The following is an 18,313-nucleotide window of genomic DNA, read 5'->3' as shown; positions in this document are numbered from 1 at the left end:
ACTTGTATTTTACACAATTGCATCCATTTTATGCCACTATACTTCTGTTTAACTACAATTCTCCTGACAGTATGTCAAATTAACTCCAACTCAACCAACAAAAAACTTAAACTACATTTGCAGTTTACACATAAATGCATATCTAATAATATCAATGACAGAGTGCATTTTCTGCTCTGGCTACTTTTACTTTTGATACTTAAAGTATATTTTATTTGTAATACTAACATACTTTTACTAAAGTAACATTTTTAAACAGGACTTTTACTTGTAACAGAGTATTTTTACTTACATTTTAAAACTTAAAACTTAAGTTTTAAAACTTGAAACTTAAGTACTTCAGTTTTGCACAGTTGTCCATCAAAGCTCTATCTGCTGCTGCGGTTGAAACTAATGGATATTTACAAAATGCGAAATGTCTTGTGCAGCAAAAATGTTAACTTTTTTTGGTCAAATGATACTTGACCAAAAAAAGGTAAAGTATAATGATTATCTCATTGATCATGCTACATTTTTACATGGTCTAAAGGTTGGATTAGACAGAATCATACAATATGTAGGTAAGCTGTTCAAGTGTTAGCAGGAAGGCGAGGTTCTAAGAAAATGAACTAAATCTTTGTTGCACAGGCCCATTTTTGATTTAAGGTTCCTGCGCTTGCAGCTACTCCCACCAGTGATGTCACACTGCACCATGGTGCAACACTACATCATTTTTGTATCACATTTGGAAACAATTCAACCACTAGATGGCAACAAACTCAGGACTTTCAGGCTTTCCATGAGTTTGTTACCTTTACTGACGTCTGTTTGTGGAACTGCAACAACAATAGTAGAATTCATTAAAATAAATTTTAATTAAAAAAAAACAACAACTTCTGTATCAGTCTCATTCCCCCCATGATTATAGCTGAGATCAAGCAGCAATACAGTAATGTAACTCATGCTGCTCAGCACGTGGTTTTTGGAGTTGGAGCTGAGCTTTAAGCCTCTATATTGCGGAGATGCTTTATAGTCCTGGTGACACTCACTTGGACCCCATTTACACTGCTGAGCAGTTGACATTGCCAGTAGTTAAGAATCATAGATGTAATGTGGAAAATTGCAGTGCCAGGTGATGAGTCTTCTGGCATTCAAATGATGCTACCACACAAAGAAATCACTCAGTCCTTAAGAGTTTGCACTTTGGTCCAGCATAAAACTTCCTTATTGCTCCTTTAAGTCTGAGTGATGATGAATAGAAGGAGGGTGAGACAGATGGATTGATGAATAGACAGATCTTTGGGGAAACGTGATTTACATTGAGAAAAAAAGAACAAGAACACAGTGCCCCTTCATAACATGTACAATATTGTATGTCCTTTACTGGAGTGTATGCCCCTTATAATTTGTCATCCTGTCTCTTCATTCATTCTCTCATGCCCAGATGAGATTTGGCGGATGCATCATTAATTCCTGCTGCTTTACTGTCTTAATCCCATTCATTATTGCTGCTCGGGTTTGGCCAAAGTAGCTCAGATTTATGTCTTACTTTGCTCTTGCAGGGTTTTGGAGGGAGCACTGCAAGAGCCCCTTGCTACGGAGCAGGCTGGTGAGACATTTAGCTCTCACAGTTCGCTCCGTACAGTTTCTGTGGCTGCTGGATTAATGTGTGACCTCTTTATTTATTTATTTTTTTGTTAAAATTTGTCCCTGTGTGTCAAACTCTGACAAAAATTTCAGTCCGTTCCAGATGTTTACGGTTGAATGCAAAAGATGGGAAGTGATAGCATGCATGGAGGCATGTAAGGGAAACCAGAGGAAAAAGCCATGAGGGGGGGGGGGACAGTCCAGATATGTAAACAGTGGTTATGGAAGCCTCCAACATCCCCTGTAAACCACGTTTTAAACAATCATGGCTGAATTGCAGTAAAGGAAACACTAAACATGTGCCATACTAATGTTGTGGTGAATCACATTTTTGAGAGCGATTCCTAGGGAAATTATAAATGCCCATGTGAATTTGATTTCATATAAGTGAGATTATGTAATTATCAAGTCACTGATTCCATTGGGAACATTTTCAGTATGAAATAAATGCTTCAGCAGCTCTATCTTTAGACTCATGTCCACTCATCCAGCAGCTGAATACAGTCTGCTGTACAGAATCAAGTACTATACTACAGCCACTGTTTGCAGTTATGTGTCATTAATGTGGTCAGTTCTCTGATTTCTAAGGTACATGCAGAGGACAGGAGGATGAGCTCCTCCACAGTTTATCATTGTTAACAGCGCCTTCTAGTGGTCAACTGCTAAACCAGCGTCACTTCTCTGCGAGTCCCCACTTAGATTAAAAAAAAAAAACCCCAAAAAAAACCAAAGCCACGTTTGGAAAGGGACTTTTACTAAGCAGTGAGTGGATGTAATCAGGACAGCGGATACAGGTTCCTGACTGTTTCTGCAGGAAGAAAGAGAGAAAAAAAAAATCCGCTTTAAAACCTGCAGAGATGGAAAGAGCAGTCTTTACTGGGCTGGTTGAGCGTACACAGCCTATGTGGTGCAGGAGAAAGGAGGCACACGCTGAAGCAATCAGGCTTTATTCTGCGCGCAGGCTATAAAATCATAGAGCCCAGTTGCACTTAAGTTGTCAACCCGCTGCCTCAAATCTCTCTGTGTTCGTGACATCTCTCCCCGCTTTTTCCTCTTTTTCATCTCTGCACATGACTTTCTCTTTTCCCTCGTGTGTGTGTGTCTATGTGACAGAGAGAGCGAGGGAAGGGGCGTGTAGGTTGACCCCCCCTCTGGCTCCATGTGTAACATAAATGGTGTCCAATGGAAGCAACAGGTGCATGCTCTGAAGGTGACCCATGGACCGGAGCAGGTATCAGTGCAGCTGAAATGAATCCCTGCCCCTGCCCCTGCCCCAGCCAGTGTTTCAGCGAACTGATGGTCAGTGCTTTGACAGGCTTTTATTTTATTTTTTAATTTTTCTTTCTCTTCCGACCATGAATGCAAAGCAGCACAGCTCCTCACTGCTTCTCCCTCACTGAGGTTATTCCGTCTAAACCTGTGAGAATGAGGCATTTCTGACTCAAGTTGGGGGAGGCAGGGAGTGGGGGCGGGGGGGTTACCGATGATTAATCTTTTATGGCCAGGGAAGAATCATGATGTAAGAAAATGATTTTTCCTTGAGAGCCGAATAAAATCCGGGAATCTGTAATTCAAACTATATCTTCGGTTTAATTCGGCGCATTGGTCTTGAATTACATTTGTAAATCAAATCTTCATAAATTTATTTATATCACTCTCCAGGGGAATTATCTCACCCATTGTTAAAAAAAAAAAAAAAAAAAAAAAAAAGAGGCAGATTATTAGACACAGAGCTGGGATCTTAGGGCTCAACATGAATGTGGATGACTTGTTGATTGGGACATTTTTTTTTTTTTGCACTTAAAGGATGTTTTACAGCTCCGGGTCTCCATCCAGTGAAGCCCTGCAGCCGCTCTGCTGAAATGCTTCGATGAGGGTTACTTTTTTTTTTCCTGCTGTTGCCTCTTGTACCTCGGCATCAGTTCGGCATTCAGGGTGAAAGAGCGATCCTCCTCCTCCTCCTCCTCCTCCTCCTCCCGCTGCTGCTGCTGCTGCTGCTGCTGAAAAAAATGTTTGGCCGCCTGCCAAGCCGTGGAACAAGTGCGCCTCCCTTCCCTGCTGTTTAGCGTATTCATAGTTAGGGGTTTGGGCTCGGCTGTTTTTAAAAAGGCAAGGCAGCTCTCAAGTTGATCAGTCTGCTCAGGAAACCTCTGGTGGAGAAAGTATTGGAGTCCAAGCTGAAGGGGGGAGAGAAGTTGAGATTTTGTGCAAAGAATTGCTTTGCGCCTGCAGAGGACAGTACCTCGGGAAAAAAAAAAATAGCACACATATCTGAAATTGGTCATTTGAACTCTTTTTGCAGGGTGCACAGCTAAAAGCCCGTAATTCATTTTTTTTTTTTTTTTTTTTTTTTTTTTAATAGATAGCAACACTCCTGGATAAAGACTCTTGGCTTTAGCTGTAAAAATCGGATTATCTGACTGAGGCATTGTGTTCATTAGACCAGTCTACTTTTTTTTCCTCCCCCTCCTCTTCGCATTTGAGGTTTATGCTATAACTGAAGAGAAGACCAACAATGATTCTGAGTTTTTGCCTCTTGGTGACATTTATCTTGGGGCTGTCCGGCTGCTTGGGCTCATACGTGCCGTGCGAGCCTTGTGACGAGAAGGCGATGTCCATGTGCCCTCCGGTCCCGGTCGGATGCCAGCTGGTCAAGGAGCCGGGCTGCGGCTGCTGCCTAACGTGTGCCCTGTCTGAGGGGCAGGCGTGCGGCGTTTACACCGGGACGTGCACCCAGGGCCTGCGCTGCCTGCCGAGGAGCGGGGAGGAGAAACCCCTGCACGCCCTTCTCCACGGCAGGGGAGTGTGCACCAACGAGAAAGGATACAAACCTGCCCACCCGCCCATAGGTAAGACCCGCCGCGGCTGGCTGCCAGGCTGAATGCATGCTGGGGACCAGGTCTGAGAGAGTCCCGTTTAGACTAGCAGGACAGCAGAGTCTCCTCTCTCTCCTCCGGATCTGTGTTTAATAACATCTTGTCCCATGCGTGGAACCACCGTGTGTGTGTGTGTGTGTGTGTGTGTGTGTGTGTGTGTGTGTGTGTGCATTTGCAATGTGTAGTGGAACTAGACAGAGTGTCTTTTCACGATAGATCCAACACTTTTTTTAGTGAATGAAATTCACGTTTTTGTTTATTTTCCTCCTTCTTCTCCTACAATCTGGGGCCGTATCTGGTTCCCTCCCCTCACCAGAGACCCACTGTTGTGAATCCTGAGTGACCGGCACCGGTGCTCTCTGACAGAGCGTGTGTTTGACAGATGGTTTGAGGTGCCATCTGATTAACTTTTATCCACTGCCTTGATTAAACTGACTGCAGCAGCTTATTCCTGCTCTTCTCCCCGGGTCTTTGTGGAGATGTAAAGCGAATGCACCTTGATGGCCGCAGGCTCAGCATCCAGCTGTACTGTCACCGTAGTTAGGAGTCTTTACAGTAATAAGACGGAGTGAACATAAAAAAAACAACAAAAAAAAAACTGGTTGTGTGCCAGGTGCTGGATAATCTGTTGCGGGCTCGACGCTCCGCTGCGAGAAGCGCACATGGTGTGATCCCGGCTGAGCTGATCCTGCAGAGCGGGACAGTGGCTGTCCAACTTCGGTTTAGCTAGACCCAAGAGTGGCTGGCAAGGATCCAGACAGCCCCCTGGCTTTAATAATATTTCGGCTACATTTCAATGTTTAAACGCATTTCCTTTAAGAACTGTCTCCGTCTCTGCTGTTGATCTTTGCAAAAACAAAACAAACAAAAAAAAAAACATTTCTCCAGCGAGACAAAAAGTTTATCTAAAGGGGTCTGTGTGCAAAAGCACAGCGTCTTTATGTGAGGAATATTGGGAGGGGAAGTGTGGAAACCACTAAAGTGGAGCTTATTCGGCAAATTGCCGCCTTTAATATCCAGCACTTTAACAAGTGTCTGTCCAACGCCGCGAGTTTCCATCCCCACGCCGGTCTCATGTCCTTCATTTCCAACTCGCACCTGAACCACTGGCGGACTCAGTCCAGCCTGAAGGAAAACGCGCAGTGTACCCACAGAGTATGAGGGGCGCGCACACTCTGGTTCCTGTTAAAGCAGAATCCAGATAGATTTGAGGTCTTCGGGCTACCCCTAGGGTGGTGTTTAGAGTCAGATTACCACTAAATCTGTAGCCTGTGCGTGAGAGAGCCTCAGAGAGAGAAGAGGCAGAAAGAGAGGCAGGGAGACAGACAGTCTGACAGAGGGAGAGCCCAGCCAGTAGCCTTGAATGATTAAAGACATTTCTTGGTGTAGCAGAGAGGTCCACTGTCACTCAGAGTTTTAGCAGCTTGTCAACAACTAGATAAGTAGGTGGTAACCACAAAGGTTTTGGCCACATGCCTCATTCTATAAAATAGGCTACCACTGGGCTCATTTTGGCTGTTGACAGAATCATTAGGCTGTTTGTGGCCAGCGAGCAGCCCTCACCTCTCCTCCTGATGACACTAGACCAGAACGTGGTCTGGAGTGTGAAAATACACAATAAACCAGAAGTCTTTGCAAAGCATTGATGGCCAGCGGAGACGTTGTAAAGGTAGGCTGTGTGTGTGTCTGTGTGTGTGTGTGTGTGTGTGTGTGTGTGTGTGTGTGTGTGAGAGCATGTGTGTTTACTTTCATGTATACTTGGGCGGGGTTGTGTGGGTGACTGGGTGTGCATTGTTGTGAGTGATGACACCTCAGGCAGTTTTGTCTCACTCTGGCTTTGCACACACACACACACACACACACACACTCACAAACACAGACACACACACTCACACACACGGAACCTAACTTCTTTGTTGGCCCACAGAGGTAATCAGAGCATCTTTTTCTGCCTCTGGCGCTGCATTCACTGCATGGGCGCTCAGTCACAGCGCAGTGATTCAGCAGAATGCCTCCGGCTCTCTCTTTCCTCTGAAGGGCCTTCTGTCAAACAGCTCCGCCGATGGGAACTGTTGAGGTGAGCTTCTGGTTTCCTGTGGTGTGGGGTTGCAGCTGTCTGTGTGCTGTACCAGCTGAGCAAGGCAAACACAGGGAGGAGGAGGAGGAGGAGGAGGAGGAGCTCAAGTGTCCGCCACACTCAGGAGGCCATGAGAGCTGCAGCCTACTAAATATTGACTGGGGCAGCTAAACAATGGGGGAGAGGAATCTTTGCTATCCTACAGCACCCCCTCCCTCCGTCCCTCCGCTGCTCATGTAAGAAAAAGAATCCTGGCCCATCACTCTGCTTCTGGGTTCATGTCCCAGCAGTGCATTAATTCATGTTTTGCTTGCACTGTGATCCCAGGAGTTGCATGGATTGTAAGGCACAGGAGGTGGTATGTGCGCAGATTTTTGTTAGCCCCCCCCCCCCCACGAGTGAAGCAGACCTTGGAAAGCTTGCCAACTGATATGACTTCATGGCAGCAGGCCCCCTCGTCCTTCAAGCTCCTGAAAGGGGCCTTATGTTTGAACAGATTGCTCTGTGCCAAGAAACAAAAGATGATTAGGGAGTGGCTCCAAATCCAGAATACTCCAGAAACGCTATGCCCCTTATTTGCATAGCACCAGGAAACCTGCTGCATTTACCGACAACTTGAAAATTTTTCATTTCTTCTTGGCTCTTTAGATGCAGCTTTAACCTGTTGCCAGAAAGGTTCTGAGTTACCTCAGTGGTTTTTCACATGTATTTGTCATTAATATTTACAGTCAAACAAGTGCAGGCCTCTGATCCCTAATGTTTGCCATACAACATCATGCATGTATGGATGCTAACACAGTTACCTTCGCATTTCTAAGCAGCGTACAGAATCGCTTGTCATCACATACTTTCAGAAAGCACTTCAACTTTGAGAATCACCATCTGCTTTTTCCATGTCCACATCATCACTGACACAGCCGGTTATTGGGTCGTAGCTGAGGAACCGAAGCAAGCGCTAAAAAAACGCTGATTCTTCTCTCTGACCGTACATGCACGAGAGAGAGAGAGAGAGAGAGAGAGTATGGTGGCTGGTTGTCATTAGTCCGTCTGCTGTGGACGTTGCGTGCTCATACAGACATGCCACATTGGATATAGCTCTGGTCACGTGTGGTCCCAGCTGCCTGACAGCTTCATGATGGGCTCATGTGAAAGGAAAGACTGCATGTGGCTTTCCATCCGTCTCACCTTGAACATCTGAGACAGCGCAGTGAAAGCTTAGCATGCTGCAACTGATCTGTTGCAGGTGCTGGGGAGAATTATTGGAAAGGTCATTTTGTCAAGATATCACAAAAAAAAAAAAAAAAAGCAGACAATTCATGGAAAATGTGACACCGGGAAAAAAGGTGGAGATGCTGTTTCTTAGATATGACACTGAGACTGTCGATGTAAAGCTGGTTTTGGTCTTTGGCACACTTGCCTGATCTCTCCCTATAAAACTTTGGAGAGATATCTGTACTTCTTATTGGTCACTGACACCTATCCTGCTGGTGGCAGCAGCAGCTGTGAAAGAAATCAACACTCACTGTCGTCTCTCTGCACTGCAGGCATGCGATTCAAAATAGGCAGGGATGGCCACATGCTGGGCTTTAGAATGATGTCACGTGTTCAGACATGACCTGTGTGCTGCTGTGATCTCACCACTAACACCTGGTTACACGCCAGCATGGTGCGACGAAGGCGAGGAATCTTTGTCTCCACCGAGGAGTTTCTGAAAAGTCCGATCACCGGCAGGACAAAAAAGAAAAAAGAAAAAAAAAATAGTCCTCTTAAGTTTCTGAGGAGTTGAGAAACAATGGCGGCTCCGGTGACTCCTCTGAAACACTGAATGTGAGACAAGTGAACTTATTGTTGCGCAGTTTCAGCTAGTAAGCTCATCCTTTGCATTGAATAGCTCTTCCCCCTAAATGCGTCATGACTATTGAAACTGTGGTATTGTTGATTCTTAGTTTTGCACTTTTGAGGTAAAAAGAATAAGTTGCTCATTTTGAATGTGCTTCATGTTACACCATCATACACTCAGATCCCAAAAAAAAACTAAAAAAAGTGCGAATCGCAAATGAACCTTGAAGCTACTTTTACACCCACTGTGATGTTTCTTTTAATGCTGCTTGTATAGTAACGCTCCTCTCTCGCCAAAATAGTTGCTTCTGCTGCTGGGGAGTCAGAACATCGTCACACCCAGCAATTGTGTTGTGGTGATGGTGACCCAAAAAGAGGTTGCGTCCATCCGTGCGGCTTGTTACAAACCAAAACTCAGATGTGGGATGAGACCTCAGACCAAAATTAGGAATGTACAGTAGAAGTGCCGTGCATCCCGCTCCGATAATGTGCTTTTCACATGTCCGCTTGCGTTTATTTACACTGTGGGAGATGTAAAGGGGTCAGAAAGTTTGCTTACCTATAGGAGCATTTCCCACTTGGAAGGATTGTGCATCCTCTCATAAGTCCCTGTTTTGTGATTTATAATCCTTGAATTGTTCTTGCTGCTATTTATACTGCGCATTCAGAAAAGCAGGAAACTTTTTGATTGCAATGAACATATTCTGTGTGCACAATACCATGTTATTTCCTGCATATTCAGTGGCTGATTGAGAACATGCACAGTGGTGAAGAACAGAAATTCCACTGAAATAACAGGACATAAGGGTCAAAACATAATTCCTTTATTCTTGTGGTCAAACAAAATCATGGACAGAACATTTGATAAAGTCCATATTTTATTACTGCTTTGGAAAGGAGCCTTGCTCAGTCATCACTGTCATGTAACCGGATTTTTTGCACTGCTGTGAAGTCATGTGCAGAGGATGTAACTTTCTGGCTCTTTGGATCAAAACCACAATCACCTCACAAAGGTGCTGCTGGCCAGCTGTGCTTTTATTTTGGCGAAAATGTGCTACGGACCCTGTCACTTTATCTGCAAATTCTCTCCAACAGTGGTAACTTTGTCATAGTTTTGAAAAGCCACTCTGACCCATTTCTCTTGGTCATCAGGACCATCAAGTTTAATGCCACTGCAGACACACACACACACACACACAAAAACAAACACACACACACCCTCAGGGACATACAGAACTCCACTGGGTTGTTCACACCTCCCTTTCTGCTCTAGAAACTGCAGGGTTATCAGGCCATGGCCTTCTTTCAAATATTAAGTAGCTGAGGCAGTCTGAGGCTGAGGGATGGTTTACTGACGTTGTGCTTTATATGACACAGGCCCTCAGGCTCATTTATCCCCACAATTATCTTGTCATACCCCCTGTTGAGATTAAACAGCATCACTATTCACCACTCTCTTACTTCTTGTAAAGATGTAATTTCAGATGCTGCACAGACACTGACTTAATCAAAGGCAAGATGAAACAAACGTGGTGTAATGCTGGGAAATCCAATGAAAGGTGGGAGAATCTATTGTCCAGTCTGTTTTTTTTTTTTGCTATCTAAATGGTATTATTACAGTCTTAAAGAGCCAGAGGAGAGAAAAATCCAAAGACGGCGTAACTTATCTTTCATGCTTGGACTGCCGCCTGTAAGAAACTTGGGATATTCATGAAGCATAATTGTGTGCAGATGTTAATTTTTAAACAGAGAAGTATCAGGTGCACCTCCTTTGGCTTCTCTGCTCCTCTCGTCCTAATGAAATCTTTAGCTGGAGCAAGGGGGAGAGAGATAGCGGCACAGCTTTGGGCTCAGCTGAATGGAAGAGCTGCACATGACTTGGCTCACTTGGCTCCACTCCAGCATCTTGGCTGAGTTTCAGGAGTTAAACACAGACCCCTCTAAGCCTCCTTTACAAGCTGGGTACCCTGAGCATGGAAAAACTGAGTTTTTGTGGCTGCACTGAAGAGCCCACTTCAGAAGAGATGAATTTAGTGATTTTTTTTCTTTTTCTTTTTTTTTTTTTTTTTTGAGCAGAGGAGAAAAGAAGTCAGACAACATTGTCTTTTACAAACGTTATATGAATTTTTAAATGACATTTCTAATATCGCACATATTTTCTCAAAGTGAGCATAATTGATGTGCCGTGGCTCAGACCTTTCTTAGTCTGGCCAGTTATATGCTCAAATTAGGTTACACATGAAACAAGAATGCATATTAAAAAAACACAGTCTGTTTTTTTTTTTCTTCAACGGCATATTTCACTGCCAAATATGTGGCATTTTAATCAAGTGCCCTGAGAAATTATTAGACTGTACAACACAAATAAAGAGTGGTTTTTCCACAGTGGTCACATGCATGGCATACATAGGAATGCTTGTTTGACGTGTTTATTTATAGCAAGTAATAGCCTCGTAGTCTGAGTGGGGAGACACAAGGACATATCTAAACACAAACCAAGGCCTGCCAAGTCATGAGTTGTGAGATTAATTTCAAAGAGATGGCAGTGCAGCACAGAAGCCAAAGACCCAATTCTGGTAATCACCCTGCCCCTTCTGACCCCCCCCCCCCCCCCCCCCCCCCCCCCCCCCCCCCCCCCCCCCCCCCACCCCCACCCCCGCCCATCTCCCTCCTCCCCTCCCAGAAACTCCAGACGCTCATGCTGTGTCAGGTTCTTTGAACATCAGTTTCTCGGAGCTCGTTGTCCTTGTTACGTCTCAGTGCCTCTTCTCCGCGGTGGCTGTGCGCTAACGAGCCAGTCAGCAAAGTCACTTGTTGAATCACATTTTCCGACATATTCCCTATACAAGTACACAAGTATGGAGGTTGAGTTGCCTTTCAGCAGCAGTTGGCCTATAGTCCGCAGCCAACATTCCTCTCTGGTTCAGTGCGTCTGGCCCTGTGCACCACGGCGGGTTTCCTTGTCAGATAAATATAACCAGGGTCATCCACTGGCACCATCGCTTCAGCCAGTTGGGGCCTGGCAAAGTCCCCACAATAACTCTGTACTTATGGTACAGCTAAGCCAAGGGTGGGGGGGCGGGCAGAGGGCTTCTTTCTGTGGCCTCAAAGAACCTCTGGCTGGGGGTTCAGGCTTAAGAGGCTGAGCCCCAAAGATAGGAGGGGGTGGGGGCAAGGTTAAGGATAATGGACCTCAACCTGTGAATATCCTATCAACAGAGACTTTCAGATCTCTGAGACTGTAGTGCCCCCTGGGGGAGCTGAAATTACGTCTTAGGTGCATAAAAAGTGCATAAAACGTGACAGAAATGTACAAGTATTTATACGAGTCCACAGAGCAACTGGATTTTCCTTAGCTTGACATTTGAATCAGTTTAATGTGGGACACGTCGCCATAAAGTTGCTACACTCAGATGTCTCAGTCCCTGTTGCAGTTCAGCAGTCCAGATAGTGTGTTAGCAGATTTTCCAGGCACACTGGAGGTGACCACCCGACATGTGATGCAGTCTTCCCAAGTTGGAGAGATCTGTATACTCACAAATATGAGCTGATCTGTATCTGTGTAGCTGTGCTTCTGAGTGATTCTTACGACCCACATGTATCTTTGATATACTTAGGCTCTTTTAAAAGACACTGGAGGAGGTGTTTGTAGATATCTGGTGTCCTTCATGTTCCCATGGATGCAGATCAGCTGTAATTCATCTCACATGATGATGGATGTTTGAGTAATTCTCAATAGCTGCTGTAAGTAGAGACTTTGGGGGATGGAACATAGTGATGGATGAGTTTAGTTAGAGTTGTATTGTAGCTGAAGGAGTTCATCAGCTGTTGATCTCAGCTCAGGCCTCCCCTCTTCTGTCAACAAATGTTAAGCAACATTTGGTGGCACAAACCCCGGGAAAACACCTGGTGTTGTACTTATGTTGGAGGGACTAATAAGCTATACTGTCGCTGTATGCATAGGGGAAATAAACATATAATAGTAAGCATTACAATGACTTTTTTTCAGTTATAGTTTCACTGGTTTATCTTAATGCTTGATTATGGGTCTATAATGACTGGTTTTAGATGTTGTGGAGATGTTTTACATTCCTGAATCTTACATTCTGGTTCAAATAAAATGTTAAGACCAGTTTTGTATGAAATAACCCTGGAGATTAAATAAACAAACATAGTTAGATCTGAAAAGTAGTGCAACAAGAAACAACTACTATATACTGTCATAAAATGCAGGAGGTGAGATCATGAAATTTCTTTCAACACTGCAGTTGTCAGTATTTTTATATTAACAATTGATCATGTGGCTATGAGTCATGTATAAAGGGTGGAACTATCAAAAACTTTGCGATTCCTTTCAGCTCCATGCAGCATTTAGTTCCTTGTTTTGCTTTTACAGCTGCAACTTCATTGTTTGGTTTCAGTCACACGTCTTTCGTCAGTGTCGTTTCTAGATGTGGAAGGCAGCTGTTCTCGGTGAAAATGCTCTGATAATCACAATATATTGTACAATATGCCAGAACCAAGGGTCAGACAGAAATAGACACTAGCTACTGGAGATAATGGATCAGTGAGTGTCAGTTGATGGAGACCAAAATAGAACTAGAAAGATAGTGAACATTTGAGTTACATTATAAAATACAACTACAAAGGAATGCTAATGTCTGCTGGATGTGTAAAGAGAAAACAATTTTCACCATAACTACACATACGGTGAAAGAACTCACTCCTAACTCCTAACTCTGACCTAAACTGTGGTAAATGATATAGAAAAAGCTGAATATGTGTAGACATGACTCACAACTCTGTGTGTCTGAAAGTGGCGTGCTATTTAAACATACTCCCATGACATCACATAGACAGCCAGTGCCAGCACTTTCTCACATTACGTTTTATATGATGAAAGCTCTCGGGCTGCATCTTTGTTATAGGTGTAAAAATGTGACATAAACTGACCATCTTTCATTGATTCGGTGCAGATCGTGAGTCTCGAGAACATGAGGACACCATGACCACAGAGATTACAGAGGAGTTGCAGCCAGCCAAAGTGCCGCTCCTTCCTAAAGACATTGTGAACAGTAAAAAAGTCCATGCGCTGCGCAAGGAGCAAAAGAGGAAGCTGGGCAAGCAGCGCTACATGGGCTCTCCTATGGACTATTCCCCTCTGCCCATCGACAAGCATGAGCCTGAATTTGTAAGTATTCAATGTTAATGTGATCCATTTGAGCCTGTATCACGTTTTAACACAACCATGTGCACAATTTGGACATTTCTGACACTGTGACAGACAGCTGCTCCCTTGTAACCACTTCCTGAGTGGAGAATGGCCTCTAATGACTGTGCTGCTTGATTGTAACCCTGTGCTGTCTCACTCCAAAGGGTCCATGCAGAAGAAAACTGGATGGGATCATTCAGGGGATGAAGGACACTTCTCGTGTAATGGCTCTGTCTTTGTACCTCCCCAACTGCGACAGAAAAGGATTCTTCAAGCGCAAGCAGGTGAGTTTGTCTCAGAAAGGTCTTTACACCTAAATTTTGCATTAAAAGTCCCATAATGTATAAAGTTAGATGTCCAGCAGGTCTAGGTTCTGTATTAATACTGTGAAAGTATCAAAGCCTCAGTCCACCGAGAAATGCACACAGCCTGTATTCACAGACTGAGCCTTAAAACGAGCTGTCAGGACTTCTGTAACTTTGTGATGTCACAACAAAGCAGTCACTGTTCTCAGCCATGCCCCAAGCCCAGCCCACCTGGACCCACCATCCAACCTTGCAGGATTTGGTTTCTCTGAGTGTTTATCTGAAATCTGCTATGTTTTTATTCAATCACTCAGAAAACAGTCAGCCAATCAGAAGAGAGGCTCCGGGAATCTCTTCTGATTGGCTCACCGACCTGTTGTTACTAGAGCTCCAGAGAGAAGCCTGAGAGAGGAGACGTAAAACTACATTGAGATGGTTTTTGGTTCTTAAAAGCTACAAATATATCTTATATCAAGTGTGAAATATGGGACCTTTAATAGAGCTGAGAGCCCTCTAAAGTACATTGCATGTATGGTACCTATAATAAGACTCAGTCATACCAGTGTTGAAAACAGCACAAAAAAAAAAACGATAAAACAAAAGTTTTTTCAGCAAAATCAGTTAATGTCACTGGAATCATTGTAATCAGAAGTACTTTATCTGATACGACCAAGGTGAAGGTGAACTTTGCGGTGCCATTCTCTGTGGTGAGCGCCACCTTTAGTAACCCGTCCACCTGTGTTCTGGCCCACAGTGTAAACCATCTCGCGGCCGCAAACGAGGCATCTGCTGGTGCGTGGACAAGTACGGCATCCAGCTCCCCGGCACAGACTACAGCGGAGGGGACATTCAGTGTAAAGACCTGGAGAGCAGCAACAACGAGTGAAAAGGGGGAGGACCACCCTCGAACCCCCACCACCCCCCCACCCCCTAACCACCACGTGACCCAGGGCCCATGCCTCCTCTCTGAATCACACCTGTATGCTCCGCCCTCCGTTCACTTCAAGATTAAAAAATTTTTTTTTTTTTATTTTGTTGTTTTTTTTTCCAAATTGAACAAAAAAAGGAAGAAAAAAATCAAATGAAAGAACAGGCTAAACAAAAGACACCTGTAATTTTTTTTTTCTTTTCTTTTCTGTTGTTGACCAAGCACTTGTCTTCGAATGAGGGGAAAAGTCCTAGAAGATTAAACAGATCCCTTGACTTATTGCTCACAGGACCCCTTGTAGAGGCCGGGTCCCCTGATTGCAAATCCATGAAAATATATGCACACAATGGATATATTTTTATAGAAGCTGGGGGTTTCAATACAACACTTTGTATGATGTAAAATTAACATAAAATCATTTTGAGGAAAAAGCAAAAAAAAAAAGCATCAGGCACATTGATTGATCAGTTTTTAGGCTGTGGAACATGATGCTACTGTGGAACTGACGATTGGCTGTTGAGTAATTTTTTTGTCTTGTTTTCCAAAAGAAAAAAAAAGAAACAAGTGATAGAGATTTGCTGTAACAGTTGACTCTATCTGGGTATGTGGTTCTGTCAGAGCACTTATGAATAGGGGAACCTGCTTAGATATGTGTAACTTCACAAAACGATGCATGCATGAATGTGCGTATGTATGTATACAGTGCGAGTGCGTGGTATGTATCAGCCTATGTTGGTGTATGATGGAGTGAGCCTATTACAAAAAAAAAGAATGTCAGAATTTCTTTCTCTTTTGTTTTGATTTTTGTCACAACAAGTATTGCTATCGCTTGAAGTGGTCTTGGGGCTGGCCTTCTTTTTCTTGTAAAGTACGTCTCGGGACAGACACGGAGCATTCGTAAACAAAAGAGCGAGCAGATCGTCACAGATGAACCTACGTAAGTGGCTCTTCGACAATGTAGCTAGCCTGATATGCCAACTGTGCCTATTTTGAACAGACAATGCCATGCAGGGCGACACAAAGCTTAGAGAGAGCGCTGAATCTGCTGGCGAAAAAAAAAAGATTTTCCCGTTACAGTGACGGGACTCAAGTTTGACCTCGACCATTTCGAGTTCGGCGCGTTATCGAACTTGCCAGTCAGGCCGGTTGCTTCTCTGATTCAGTTGTGTGAAGTGTAGTTTTGTATGGTTTTGTTTGTGCTGTTTTTCTTTGCCTTCAGTGAAGTAAAGACCACCCACTTTTGAGCCATGTTCCTTTATCAAGTGGTTTCCCCTCAGTACTGCTACTACAGTGTAACCATGGTGTATTACATTACTTTTAAATATAGTTATTGAATGTTGTTTTTCCTGTAGAGACAAAGTATGACAACAATGTAATTGTGCTTGGAAAAAAAAAGATTTTTAGCCTGTAAAGAATTTGAATAGAGTCCTTGTAGCCTGTGAGGAGAATGACCCCCAAGTCATTTGACTACGGGGCAGTCAAAGAAGCTAACCCTCTGCAGCCCTTCTGTGTACATGCACCCATGCAAAGGTTATCTACCTACGTTTAAGGGGAGCATGATGAAAATGTTACAGGTTACAACAGGGTCATTTAAGTAGAGTTGTTCTCTCTGTGTGCAAATCACAGTGCCTTCCTACATGCAAATACATTAAATAGTGACGTGAAAGTGACATGGATATCATATGGGGCAATTTGCTTTCTCAGACTGCCCCCCCGCCAGGGCTGATACTTGATACAACAACAAAGAGGTTTAGGTTTAGTTCTGATCAAGAGAAGGACAATGAATGGGGTAGGTCCTGTAAATGGTGTCAGCAAATGCATTGCAAATATATTTGTAATCTCTGCCTGTACCTCGGGGCAATTCTGGACAAGAATGACGTGCGAGGAATCGCTGCGTATCCGCAGCCAGTTCGACCTCCCTCTTTCTTTGACAACCAATAAGCTAGGATTCTCGCTTTTTTCATGTGAATGCCAATGTATATGATTGCCAGAGAGGGGAAGCCAAAGGATGTTTGGAGGTAAATGAACCATTTCCTTTGCTGCAACAAAAGGGAAATGATATGTGCATCCTAAATGGTTTCCGGTTGTGAATATATTATCAAGGCTCCTTAGCCCCTCTTCCAACACCAAATCCCCACTACCACTTTCGAAAAAAAAAAAAAGCAGCTTGCACTTATTTCAGTTACTCACTATTGATATTGACACACAACGACGTCCTAAGATGTGGTATCATGAAGTTAGTGGAACAAATAATAATAATTAAAAAAAAACAGCCACAAAAGCTAAATGTTGTGTTATCTTGTGCTTAACTTGTAAAGGTGGTGCTTTGAGGTAATATTTGTTGACAGGGGCTGTGCAGCCCATGCCTGGGACCTCCGATACTGAAACATCTTTTAGGGAAAAAAATAGCTTGAAAAGTAACACACAGCTAGAGATGTTCTCATGGCCTACTGCACAGAGACAAGAGCCGAGCGAGAGGAAAAGAGACAGAGGAAGAGGAAGAGCGAGCACCACGGGCAGTGGTCATAATCAGGGCCTAGCCACTTCCCCGATACGGGGTCACCAACTGCATGACATTAGATACAATTAGCAAGACAGTTATCAGGACTCAGAGTCATCGAAATCTGGGGAGTGTAACACTGCAACCAGGAGTAGAGAATCAAACTCTCTGAAGTATCTGATATCTGGGACCATTTTACGTCCAGATCAATCATGGGCGAGATTACTTAAATGTTCCAGGTATTTGTTTTGGATTGTTTGGAGGTTCAGGATTTAAAAAAAGGAAAAAAAAAAAGTCTCCTCTTTCTTGCGTCAGCAGTTCCCCGTCTCTCGCACCTGGTTGCGAGTAGTGACTTCCTCAGGTTTCTCCTCTCCTGCTTGGTTTAAATCCATAATCACATGTCATACTTCAGTAGTCCAGTAATTACAGTACAGCTTTTTTCTGAATACATAACACTTTTTGGTTGTAATCAGACAACACGATTGGTTTTCATAATTTGGTGTTCACTGGCTTGTGAAATAGACCCATCGGTGGCAGGAGGATAGTGGGAAATAAAATGGTCAGTATTTGGAACTACATAAGACAAATAAAAAAATAAATAAAAAAGACAAAAAATCTCAAATTATTAAAGTGAATATCACTGTGTAATATTTATTCAACTTGTAATTTATGTACTCTTTTAACCTTTGTCTTTTTTTGTTATGACAAAGCATTTATTTAAATAAAGTTATGTATTCATTTAAATCATCCTGGTGAGGTTTTCCTTTCTAGCGGTGTTTTTTTTTTTTCTTTGAGAGAAGTAAGTGGCCGCTAAATTGGCTTGAAATGTGCGGTTTGAAGTGGAATCATCCTGATAGTAAACACCAACTAATCTCCGAGGCATGAGCTGATAAACCTCTTAGACATAAGTCTTAGACGCTCGGGGCAGCCCACAGGATCTCATGCAGCAT

The 18,313-nt window shown here is 43.6% G+C and overlaps 2 protein-coding genes across 2 annotated transcripts in view; one reads left to right on the top strand and one right to left on the bottom strand.

The window, feature by feature from the left end:
* Positions 1 to 18,313, bottom strand: part of igfbp2b (insulin-like growth factor binding protein 2b) — an 80,101-nt gene that overhangs the window by 38,081 nt on the left and 23,707 nt on the right. The window lies entirely within an intron of this gene.
* igfbp5b (insulin-like growth factor binding protein 5b) lies at positions 3,730 to 18,107 on the top strand. The gene is made up of 4 exons (XM_071491615.1): positions 3,730 to 4,475; positions 13,395 to 13,609; positions 13,795 to 13,914; positions 14,690 to 18,107. Exons 1-4 carry the CDS (start codon positions 4,142 to 4,144, stop codon positions 14,819 to 14,821), a joined length of 801 nt encoding a protein of 266 aa, XP_071347716.1. The 5' UTR covers positions 3,730 to 4,141; the 3' UTR covers positions 14,822 to 18,107.

The sequence above is a fragment of the Trachinotus anak genome, unplaced genomic scaffold, assembly GCF_046630095.1.
Source record: "Trachinotus anak isolate AG129_WGS33_773 ecotype Australia unplaced genomic scaffold, CSIRO_AGI_Tana_v1 ptg000001l, whole genome shotgun sequence".
Taxonomy (NCBI): Eukaryota; Metazoa; Chordata; class Actinopteri; order Carangiformes; family Carangidae; genus Trachinotus; species Trachinotus anak.
The sequence above is the reverse complement of the archived record's forward strand: the minus strand, read 5'-3'. Positions and strand labels throughout refer to the sequence as shown.